This window comes from Nerophis ophidion, linkage group LG15 (genome assembly GCF_033978795.1).
Source record: "Nerophis ophidion isolate RoL-2023_Sa linkage group LG15, RoL_Noph_v1.0, whole genome shotgun sequence".
Lineage (NCBI taxonomy): Eukaryota > Metazoa > Chordata > Actinopteri > Syngnathiformes > Syngnathidae > Nerophis > Nerophis ophidion.
Genome location: NC_084625.1, coordinates 4434333 through 4446995, shown reverse-complemented (window position 1 = coordinate 4446995; position 12663 = coordinate 4434333). Strand labels below are relative to the sequence as shown.

At 43.5% G+C, this 12663-nt stretch overlaps 1 protein-coding gene across 2 annotated transcripts in view; it reads left to right on the top strand.

The window, feature by feature from the left end:
* The window catches only part of oxsr1b (oxidative stress responsive kinase 1b), a 138516-nt gene that overhangs the window by 86510 nt on the left and 39343 nt on the right, over positions 1-12663 (top strand). Inside the window, exons 7-12 of one of the 2 annotated variants that reach the window (XM_061921260.1) lie at positions 1-32; positions 1225-1358; positions 4656-4704; positions 12043-12108; positions 12178-12300; positions 12425-12502. The exon at positions 1-32 is cut by the window's left edge and continues 70 nt beyond it. In XM_061921260.1, coding sequence (XP_061777244.1) covers positions 1-32; positions 1225-1358; positions 4656-4704; positions 12043-12108; positions 12178-12300; positions 12425-12502 — 482 coding nt within the window. The remainder of the gene's footprint in view (positions 33-1224; positions 1359-4655; positions 4705-12042; positions 12109-12177; positions 12301-12424; positions 12503-12663) is intronic. The other variant, XM_061921261.1, reaches the window with a different exon arrangement.

Genomic DNA, 12663 nt, shown 5'->3' with positions numbered 1-12663 from the left:
CGGCGCCCTACCACAAGTACCCTCCAATGAAGGTAGTGGGAAGCGGGGGGGGGGGGCACAACACACACACCATAATAATACTTCTATGTTGAAGCACAGTACGTCTGACTACTGTGGCCGAAACGCGCCGACAATCCATCAAGGGGTGCGGCTTCATAGTTTTTTGTGTAATGTTTTATATTCTCAAGTTTTGGTGTTGTTTACTGACGTCATCTTGCAGTCCACACGTATCTCTTATGTGTGACTGCCATCTACTGGTCATACTTATCATTACACCATGTACCAAAAAAAAAAATAGCTTTGAGGGCAGAAAGCGCAACCAGAATTATTCCGTACATTAGGCGCACCAGATTATTGGCCGCACTGTCCATTTTTGAGAAAATGACAGGATTTTAGGTGCGCCTTATAGTCTGAAAAATGCGGTAATTTAAAAAAAATCTGAATCAATTTTAAAATATACGTTTGTAGGCCATCTCTATGCAACCAGAAATAGTGTTTTTAAGCTTAAACCTGTTTTGTAAAAGTTGAATTATAAGTATTATACCAAATAATATATTGCGAGAATCGATTCTGAATCAAATCGTCGCCATACAGGGTTTCCCACACATTCATTTATTTGTGGCGGCCCGCCACAAAAGAATAATAAAAAATAAGAATAAAAATCTTCTTTTTTTTTTCGGTTTTTGACTCGCTCAACCGCTCATAAAAGAAATGGGGCTCTGTCTGTGAATGGAGCTTGTAGTTACATATTATATAAATATGTAAATATTGTATAAATATGTAGATAAATATGTACATAAAGTGTTGTAATTATATTCCAACTTCACGTTCTTCTTGGTCATGCCCGCCGCCGCTGCCCCATCTGAGGCTGCTTCTGAAGGAAGGGGGGTAATTTCAGCAGCCCCAGTTAGACACAATATCTGATTATCCATGACATGCAAATGTGCCGACACTGGCGATATCGCCCTGTCTCTGCTCTGTCTGCGTCACGGCACTCGATGTTCGCCCTTGGCAGTCAGCAGGCCGGTTCTGGACCCAAACACTGATACGAGACGACTTGCTTTGCACGGATAGAAAAGTACAACTTGAGCACAATTGATAATAACCATAGCAACGGCCTTTAAGCATGAGAGTTGTGTGATAATTTACACATAATTATTGGACTCTTGTGATGTCAGCTGCCAGTTAAGGACTATTTTAATCATAGCTGTGCGGTGCGTTCAGGTGTTGATGCTGACGCTGCAGAACGACCCCCCCGGCCTGGAGACCGGCGTCACCGACAAGGAGATGGTGAAGAAATACGGCAAGTCCTTCAGGAAGATGATCTCCATGTGTCTGCAGAAAGATCCGGAAAAGAGGTGATTAGAATGAATATTTACTCATAAGAATCAATGTCGACTTGATTTTCAATTTACGAACTTATTTGATTCTTGACCAGGGTTTGTATAGTAAGAAGTTTGTGTGGTGAAGCAAATTTCTTCAAGACAGCAAGTAATTATGTACAAACCCGTTTCCATATGAGTTGGGAAATTGTGTTTGATGTAAACATAAACGGAATATAATAATTTGCAAATTATTTTCAAGCCATATTCAGTTGAATATGCTACAAAGACAACATATTTCATGTTCACACTGATAGCAAATAATCATTAACTTTAGAATTTGATGCCAGCAAGACGTGACAAAAAAGTTGGGAAAGGTGGCAATAAATACTGATAACGTTGGGGAATGCTCATCAAACGCTTATGTGGAACATCCCACAGGTGTGCAGGCTAATTGGGAACAGGTGGGTGCCATGATTGGGTATAAAAACAGCTTCCCAAAAAATGCTCAGTCTTTGACAAGAAAGGATGGGGCGAGGTACACCCCTTTGTCCACAACTGCGTGAGCAAATAGTCAAACAGTTTAAGAACAACGTTTCTCAAAGTGCGATTGCAAGAAATTTAGGGATTTCAACATCTAGAGTCCGTAATATCATCAAAAGTTTCAGAGATACTGGAAAAATCACTCCACGTAAGCGGCATGAATGACCGTGACCTTCGATCCCTCAGACGGCACTGTATCAAAAACCGACATCAATCTCTAAAGGATATCACCACATGGGCTCATGAAATCTTCAGAAAACCACTGTCACTAAATACACTTCGTTGCAACATCTGTAAGTGCAAGTTAAAGCTCTACTATGCAAAGCGAAAGCCATTTATCAACAACATCCAGAAACACCGCAGGCTTCTCTGGGCCAGAGATCACCCAAGATGGACTGATGCAAAGTGGAAAAGTGTTCTGTGGTCTGACGAGTCCACATTTGATATTGTTTATGGAAATATTCGACATCGTGTCATCCGGACTAAAGGGGAAGCGAACTATCCGGACTGTTATCGACGCAAAGTTGAAAAAACAGCATTTGTGATAGTATGGGGGTGCATTAGTGCCCAAGGCATGCGTAACTTACACATCTGTGAAGGCACCATTAATGATCAAAGGTACATACAGGTTTTGGAACAACATATGCCGCCATCTAAGTGCCGTCTTTTTCATGGACGCCCCTGCTTATTTCAGCAAGGCAATGCCAAGCCACATTCAGCACGTGTTACAACAGCGTGGCTTCGTAAAAAAAAGAGTGCAGGTACTTTCCTGGCCCGCCTGCAGTCCAGACCTGTCTCCCCTCGAAAATGTGTGGCGCATTATGAAGCGTAAAATACGACCGCGGAGACCCCGGACTGTTGAAGGACTGAAACTCTACATAAAACAAGAATGGGAAAGAATTTCACTTTCAAAGCTTCAAGAATTAGTTTCCTCAGTTCCCAAACGTTTATTGAGTGTTGTTAAAAGAAAAGGTGATGTAACACAGTGGTGAACATGCCCTTTCCCAACTACTTTGGCACGTGTTGCAGCTTTATACACTTTGAACACATATAAAATTTTAACATTTTCAAAAAAAACTTGGAATTTTTTAAACTATTATTACTTGCACAATTGTTTTGGATGATATGAATAGTTTGGTGTTAAAATGTATCAGAACTGCTTAAAACATTCTGAAACGATTGTGCAAGTATCAATAGTTTAAAAAAATTCAATTTTTTTCGGAAAATTTTCACATTTCCGGGAATAAAAAGGATTTTTTTTTAACTATTGATACTAGCACAATTGTTTTAGATGATATGAATAGGTTAGTGTTAAAATTTATCAGAACTGCTTGAAAAATTCTGAAACAATTGTGCAAGTATCAATATTTTGAAAAATTCCTGTTTTTTCCAGAAAATTTTCACATTTCCGGGAAAAAAATGGATTTTTTAGCACAATTGTTTTAGATGATATGAATAGGTTGGTGTTACAATTTATCAGAACTGCTTGAAAAATTCTGAAACAATTGTGCAAGTATCAATAGTTTAAAAAATTCCCATTTTTTCGGAAAATTTTCACATTCCTGGGAAAAAACAGGATTTAAAAAAAAATATTGATACTAGCACAATTGTTTTAGATGATATGAATAAGTTAGTGTTAAAATGTATCATAACTGCTTGAAAAATTCTGAAACAATTGTGCAAGTATCAATATTTTGAAAAATTCCTGTTTTTCCCCCGAAAATTTTCACATTTCCGGGAAAAAACGGGATTTAAAAAAAAATTCTGATACTATCACAATTGTTTTAGATGATATGAATAGGTTAGTGTTAAAATTTATCAGAACTGCTTGAAAAATTCTGAAACAATTGTGCAAGTATCAATAGTTTGAAAAATTCCTGTTTTTTCCCGAAAATGTTCACATTTCCGGGAAAAAACGGGATTTTTAAAAATCTTCTGATACTAGCACCATTTTTTTAGATGATATGAATAGGTTGGTGTTAAAATTTATCAGAACTGCTTGAAAAATTCTGAAACAATTGTGCAAGAAGTATCAATAGTTTAATAAATTCCCGTTTTTTCGGAAAACTTTCACATTTCTGGGAAAAAACGGGATTTTTAAAAAACTTTTGATACTAGCACAGTTTTTTTAGCTGATATGAATAGGTTGGTGTTTAAATTTATCAGAACTGCATGAAAAACTCTAAAACCAATTGTGCAAGTATCAATAGTTTAAAAAAATCCAGTTTTTTCCCCAAAATTTTCACATTTCCGAGAAAAAATGGGATTTTCTTTTTAGACTATTGATGCTAGCACAATTGTTTTAGATAATACGAATGTGTTGGTGTTGGAATTTTTCATGTTCAAAAATGTTGAGAAAAATCAAAATAGGTATTTCGGAATTCCTGGAACTTCCAGAATTTGTTAACAAAGAAAAATGTTAATTTTGTTGTCCCAACCAGGAAGAATGTTTTGAAAGAGGAATGGTCGAAAAAAAACGGTTGAAAAATGTGGACTGTCTCGCACTTTCATGCCTGAAGTTTAGAAAGGAGAACAGCTGAGCTTGACCTGGGCCTGAAAAGCATGTGGTGGCTCCACCCGGTGGGGAAGTTGGTGAATTACACTTGCGTCAAAATGATGAATCTCAAGCACTGTTTTGTATTTCTTTTTTTTTTTTTTAGTGTTTCACTCTAACTTTCCTCATCCAGAAGTGAAGTGAAGTCCTTTATTGCTGCCGTGTCATCACATTTTACTGTCAGTCAAACATGTTTGTCATCCTCCACAACATTTATTTGCCTTTCTGCTCCCCAGGCCCACGTCCTCCGAGCTGTTGAAGCATAAGTTCTTCACGAAAGCAAAGGTAGGCGCCCGGGTGGATTTATCACAGCTCCCTGGGGTGTACTTGATGAGTCACGCAAGCAGGAAGTGAAACTCCTCCCACTTCCTGTCTGACAAAGGCGTCGCTCGCATATTTAACCGGCGTCGATGGCGGGGGACGAGCAGTTGGACCGGAGAAACCGGACTGCTGACTCGGCGCCTCACACAAGCCAAAGCCAGCTTGAGGGGCCAAGACTTGCAATACCTTAAGTGTACAGCAGAGGGGGGCGGGTAGCAACACTCATGCTGTGTTGGAGGAAGCTGGGAATATTTGCAATTTCAATGAAACTACACAAACACACTTTTTCCATATGCAGTGAAAGTGCAATTTACGAACTTGAAGGCCTACTGAAATGAGATGTTGTTATTTAAACGGGGATAGCAGGTCCATTCTATGTGTCATACTTCATCATTTCGCGATATTGCCATATTTTTGCTGAAAGGATTTAGTAGAGAACATCGACGATAAAGTTCGCACCTTTTGGTCGCTAATAAAAAAGCCTTACCTGTACCGGAAGTAGCAGACGATGTGCGCGTGACGTCACGGGTTGTGGAGCTCCTCACATCTGAACATTGTTTACAATCATGGCCACCAGCAGCGAGAGCGATTCGGACAGAGAAAGCGACGATTCCCCCATTCATTTGAGCGAGGACGAAAGATTTTCTGGGGCGGCATAGCTCGGTTGGTAGAGTGGCCGTGCCAGCAACTTGAGGGTTGCGGGTTCGATTCCCGCTTCCGCCATCCTAGTCACTGCCGTTGTGTCCTTGGGCAAGACACTTTACCCACCTGCCCCCAGTGCCACCCACACTGGTTTAAATGTAACTTAGATATTGGGTTTCACTATGTAAAGCGCTTTGAGTCACAAGAGAAAAGCGCTATATAAATATAATTCACTTCACTTCTGGATGAGGAAAGTTAGAGTGAAACACTAAAAAAAAAAAAGAAGAAAAAAAAAGAAAAGGTGATGGCTCCAGGCGGTGGGAGTGGGAGCGTTTCAGATATAATTAGACACATTTACTAGGATAATTCTGGAAAACCCCTTATCTGCTTATTGTTTTAATAGTGTTTTAGTGAGATTATACAGGGCTTCACGGTGGGAGAGGGGTTAGTGCGTCTGCCTCACAATATGAAGGTCCTGCAGTCCTGGGTTCAAATCCAGGCTCGGGATCTTTCTGTGTGGAGTTTGCATGTTCTCCCCGTGAATGCGTGGGTTCCCTCCGGGTACTCCGGCTTCCTCCCACCTCCAAAGACATGCACCTGGGGATAGGTTGATTGGCAACACTAAATTGGCCCTAGTGTGTGAATGTTGTCTGTCTATCTGTGTTGGCCCTGCGATGAGGTGGCGACTTGTCCAGGGTGTACCCCGCCTTCCGCCCGATTGTAGCTGAGATAAGCGCCAGCACCCCCCGCGACCCCGAAAGGGAATAAGCGGTAGAAAATGGATGGATGGATGAGATTATACAGTCACACCTGAAAGTCGAAGGGCTACGGTGTACACCAGTGTCTCTGAGAGACGCTAATGGAGCTAGGAGCCAAGATCACAGCTGCCTTTTTTGACAGCTGCAGGGGGAGGTCGCATAATCCACTCAAGCCGACTTAATATCACAGTTGGTAGACATGTGGTAGAGAAATATGTTCGCTTGACTGCTCCGTGTTAAAGCTTCACAACAAACAAAGAAACACCTTTTTTTTGATTGATTGATTGATTGATTGATTGATACTTTTATTAGTAGATTGCACAGTACAGTACATATTCCATACAATTGACCACTAAATGGTGACACCCCAATAAGTTTTTCCACGTTAATCAATTCCCGCTGTGTTTCGGTTGCTAAAGGCAGCTGCAATCCACCGCTTTCCACCAACAGCATTCTTCTTTGACGTCTCCATTATTAATTGAACAAATTGCAAAAGATTCAGAAACACAGACGTCCTAAATACTGTGTAATTATGCGATGAAAAGAGATGACTTTTAGCCGTGAGTGGTGCTGGGAGAACATGTCCCCTCCAACCAAGCACGCGTCAACATAAGCGTCATCAGTCCACAGCTGCAGGAGGAACGACGCAAACTTTCCGCTCATGTCTACGGTAAGAGCCGAATGTAAACAAGGAAACACCGGCTGTGTTTGTGTTGCTAAAGGCGGCCGCAATACACCGCTTCCCACCTACATCGTTCTTCTTTGACGTCTCCATTATTAATTGAACAAATTGCAACACAGAAGTCCAGAATACTGTGTAATTATGCGATTAAAGCAGACTACTTATAGCTGGGATCAAAATGTATGCTACAATCCGTGATGTCACCGCGACGTTTTCAACAGGATACCTCGCGGGAAATTTAAAATTGCAATTTAGTAAACTAAAGCGGCCGTATTGGCATGTGTTGCAATGTTAATATTTCATCATTGATATATAAACTATCAGACTGCGTAGAGCAGGGGTGCCCATTACGTCGATCGCGAGCTACCAGTCGACCGCGGGGGGTGTGTCAGTCGATCTCCAGCCAGGCTTTTAAAAAAAATAGACCTAAAAATGAGTGATCATCAATCTTCACCAAGACGTCACTTAAATGACATTCACGGTACCGGAGGGTCTTGTGAGATGACGCTGGCTGCTGCAAGATCATTATTATGAAAATATGACCGAGAGGAAGGCGAGAAACACTTTTTATTTCAACAGACTCTCGCGCCGTACCTTCCGTCAAAACTCTAAAGGCCGACTGCACATTTCCTATCTTCACAATAAAAGCCCTGCTTCATGCTGCCTGCGCTAACTAAATACAGAGTCTCGGAAAACTGGCGTGCACAAGAATCCTCAGAAAGCTGGCGTGCACAAGCCAGTTTTCCGAGACTCTGTATTTAGTTAGCGCAGGCAGCATGAAGCAGGGCTTTTATTGTGAAGATAGGAAATGTGCAGTCGGCCTTTAGAGTTTTGACGGAAGGTACGGCGCGAGAGTCTGTTGAAATAAAAAGTGTTTCTCGCCTTCCTCTCGGTCATATTTTCATAATAATGATCTTGCAGCAGCCAGCGTCATCTCACAAGACCCTCCGGTACCGTGAATGTCATTTAAGTGACGTCTTGGTGAAGATTGATGATCACTCATTTTTAGGTCTATTTTTTTTAAAAGCCTGGCTGGAGATCGACTGACACACCCCCCGCGACTGGTAGCTCGCCATCGACGTAATGGGCACCCCTGTTCTACGCAGTCTGATAGTTTATATATCAATGATGAAATATTAACATTGCAACACATGCCAATACGGCCGCTTTAGTTTACTAAATTGCAATTTTAAATTTCCCGCGAGGTATCCTGTTGAAAACGTCGCGGTGACATCACGGATTGTAGCATACATTTTGATCCCAGCTATAAGTAGTCTGCTTTAATCGCATAATTACACAGTATTCTGGACTTCTGTGTTGCAATTTGTTCAATTAATAATGGAGACGTCAAAGAAGAACGATGTAGGTGGGAAGCGGTGTATTGCGGCCGCCTTTAGCAACACAAACACAGCCGGTGTTTCCTTGTTTACATTCGGCTCTTACCGTAGACATGAGCGGAAAGTTTGCGTCGTTCCTCCTGCAGCTGTGGACTGATGACGCTTATGTTGACGCGTGCTTGGTTGGAGGGGTCATGTTCTCCCAGCACCACTCACGGCTAAAAGTCGTCTCTTTTCATCGCATAATTACACAGTATTTAGGACATCTGTGTTGCTGAATCTTTTGCAATTTGTTCAATTAATAATGGAGACGTCAAAGAAGAATGCTGTTGGTGGAAAGCGGTGGATTGCAGCTGCCTTTAGCAACCGAAACACAGCGGGAATTGATTAACGTGGACCCCGACTTAAACAAGTTGAAAAACTTATTCGGGTGTCACCATTTGGTGGTCAATTGTGCGGAATATGTACTGTACTGTGCAATCTACTAATAAAAGTATCAATCAATCAATCAGAAAAAAGATGTTTCTTTGTTTGTTGTGAAGCTTTAACACGCAGCAGTCAAGCGAACATATTTCTCTACCGCATGTCAACCAACTGTGATATTAAGTCGGCTTGAGTGGATCATGCAACCTCCTCCTGCAGCTGTCAAAAAAGGCAGCTGTGATCTTGGCTCCTAGCTCCATTAGCGTCTCTCAGAGACACTGGTGTACACCGTAGCCCTTCGACTTTCAGGTGTGACTGTATAATCTCAGTCGGCCTTTAGAGTTTTGATGGAAGGGACGGCGCGAAAGTCTGTTGAAATAAAAAAAATGTTTCTCACCTTCCTCTCTGTCATTTTTTCATAATAATGAACTGGCAGCAGCCAGCGTCATCTCACAAGACCCTCGGGTGCCGGGAATGTCAATCAAGCAAGCTACGGAATTTGCCGCCAATGTTTTTCTTGTCAAGTGTACGGAAGCTGGATGAATTAGATGCCGAAAACCAACCACTTTCATGTGGTATTGTACAGAAAGGACCACTTTTTTCCCTCCTCCATTTGAAAATGTGGGCGTTATCATCATTACTGTCTGATTCCAATCAATGCAAGTCATCAGAATCAGGTAATACACCAACTTATATTCTTGTCTTCGTGAAAGAAAGACATCTATATGTGTTACACATGCTTGTATTATCATTAAACACATTTAACTTGTTTACAAAAATGTCTCTTTCATAAATAAATAGTGACACACGCCGATAATATAATCATAATGGGGGACTTTAATATCCGTATGAATACCCCATCGGACCCACCGTGCGTAGCGCTCCAGACTGTAATTGATAGCTGTGGTCTCACACAAATAATAAATGAACCCACGCATCGCAACGGTAATACGATAGACCTAGTGCTTGTCAGGGGTATCACCGTCTCCAAAGTTACGATACTCCCGTATACTAAAGTATTGTCCGATCATTACCTTATAAAATTCGAGGTTCAGACGCATGTTCGTCAAACTAATAATAATAATAACTGCTATAGCAGCCGCAACATTAATACGGCCACAACGACAACTCTTGCTGACCTACTGCCCTCGGTAATGGCACCATTCCCAAAGTATGTGGGCTCTATTGATAACCTCACTAACAACTTTAACGACGCCCTGCGCGAAACCATTGATAACATAGCACCGCTAAAGTTAAAAAAGGCTCCAAAAAAGCGCACCCCGTGGTTTACAGAAGAAACTAGAGCTCAGAAATTATTATGTAGAAAGCTGGAACGCAAATGGCGCACGACTAAACTTGAGGTGCACCATCAAGCATGGAGTGATGGTTTAATAACTTATAAACGCATGCTTACCTTAGCTAAACTAAAGCTAAATATTACTCAAATCTCATCCACCGTAATAAAAACGATCCTAAATTTTTGTTTAGTACGGTAGCATCGCTAACCCAACAAGGGACTCCTTCCAGTAGCTCCACCCACTCAGCTGATGACTTTATGCAATTCTTTAGTAAGAAAATTGAAGTCATTAGAAAGGAGATTAAAGACAATGCGTCCCAGCTACAACAGTATCATGTTAGACCCGCTCGACATCCATTGCTTTCCTCCTCTCCAAGGTTCTCATAGTCATTATTGTCACCGACGTCCCACTGGGTGTGAGTTTTCCTTGCCCTTATGTGGGCCTACCGAGGATGTCGTAGTGGTTTGTGCAGCCCTTTGAGACACTAGTGATTTAGGGCTATATAAGTAAACATTGATTGATTGATATATAAATGACTTTGTGGACTTGGAGAAGGCATTGGACCGTGTCCCTCGGGAAGTCCTGTGGGGAGTGCTCAGAGAGTATGGGGTACCGGACTGTCTTATTGTGGCGGTCCGTTCCCTGTATGATCAGTGTCAGAGCTTGGTCCGCATTGCCGGCAGTAAGTCGAACACATTTCCAGTGAGGGTTGGACTCCGCCAAGGCTGTCCTTTGTCACCGATTCTGTTCATAACTTTTATGGACAGAATTTCTAGGCGCAGTCAAGGCGTTGAGGGGTTCCGGTTTGGTAACCGCAGGATTAGGTCTCTGCTTTTTGCAGATGATGTGGTCCTGATGGCTTCATCTGACCGGGATCTTCAGCTCTCACTGGATCGGTTTCGCAGCCGAGTGTGAAGCGACCGGAATGAGAATCAGCACCTCCAAGTCCGAGTCCATGGTTCTCGCCCGGAAAAGGGTGGAGTGCCATCTCCGGGTTGGGGAGGAGACCCTGCCCCAAGTGGAGGAGTTCAAATACCTAGGAGTCTTGGGAAGAGTGGATGGTGAGATAGTCAGGCGGATCGGTGCGGCGTCTTCAGTAATGCGGACGTGGTACCGATCCGTTGTGGTGAAGAAGGAGCTGAGCCGGAAGGCAAAGCTCTCAATTTACCGGTCGATCTACGTTCCCATCCTCACCTATGGTCATGAGCTTTGGGTCATGACCGAAAGGATAAGATCACGGGTACAAGCGGCCCAAATGAGTTTGGGTCTCTCCCTTAGAGATAGGGTGAGAAGCTCTGCCATCCGGGAGGAACTCAATCAATGTTTATTTATATAGCCCCAAATCACAAATGTCTCAAAGGACTGCACAAATCATTACGACTACAACATCCTCGGAAGAACCCACAAAAGGGCAAGGAAAACTCACACCCAGTGGGCAGGGAGAATTCACATCCAGTGGGACGCCAGTGACAATGCTGACTATGAGAAACCTTGGAGAGGACCTCAGATGTGGGCAACCCCCCCCCTCTAGGTAAAGTAAAGCCGCTGCTCCTTCACATCGAGAGGAGCCAGATGAGGTGGTTCGGGCATCTGGTCAGGATGCCACCCGAACGCCTCCCTAGTGAGGTGTTTAGGGCACGTCCAACCGGTAGGAGGCCACGGGGAAAACCCAGGACACGTTGGGAAGACTATGTCTCCCGGCTGGCCTGGGAACGCCTCGGGATCCCCCGGGAAGAGCTAGACGAAGTGGCTGGGGAGAGGGAAGTCTGGGCTTCCCTGCTTAGGCTGCTGCCCCTGTGACCCGACCTCGGATAAGCGGAAGAAAATGGATGGATATATAAATGAGGTAGATCCCCTCGAGTTGGTCAATTGAAAAGTAGCTCGCCTGCAGAAAAAGTGTGGGCACCCCTGGTCTAGGCCTTTAAAAGTCATATTTTAGTGTAATAATGAAGAAAACACATAAAGTGTCCATAATAGCCTACTATCAAAAAGACTTTAAAAGTGTAAAAGTACATTTTGTCCCTAATTTTTTTCCATTTTCGTAAATTTAAAAAACAAAAAAATCACATTTTTGTCCGCAGGCGTGACACAAAATGGAAAATGAAGCGCCGGTACATATTTGGAAGATTACGAGGCTGATAAAGTTGTTTCCTGTGTGACAGACTCACGACTACCTTCTGGAGAAGCTTCTCCACCGGGGCCCCACCATAACGGAGCGCTCCAAAAGGGTAGGCGTCGCTCTCCTTCCCGCCGACGGCCGTCCTTCTCATTGACGGCGGCCTGCTTCCCTCCCGCAGGTGCGCCGCGTGCCGGGCTCCAGCGGGCGCCTGCACAAGACGGAGGACGGCGAGTGGGAGTGGAGCGACGACGAGCTGGACGAGGAGAGCGAGGAAGGCAAAGCGGCGGTGGCCGCCCTGAGGGTGAGTGCGGCCCGAGCGCGGCCTCACGTCACGTTTGTCCTCGCTCGCGTCAGCAAGTGTCACGTGTGTGCGCCATCTCACCTGTGTGTGTGTGTGTGTGTGTGTGTTCTGTTTGATGGCGAAGGATCAGCAGGTGAAGCCTGTCGGCGCCCCCCGCCGACAAGTGCGCTTCTCCTACCCGCTGGAGCTTCCTGCGCCCAGGGTTGTCCACTTGCCGCCACGATACAGATGGCGTTCCCATAATGAGGAAGCACTCTCGCTAGCTAGCCAGGGACACAATAATAATAATAATAATAATAGATTTTATTTGTAAAAAGCACTTTACATTGAGCAAACAACCTCAAAGTGCTACAGTGTACTACA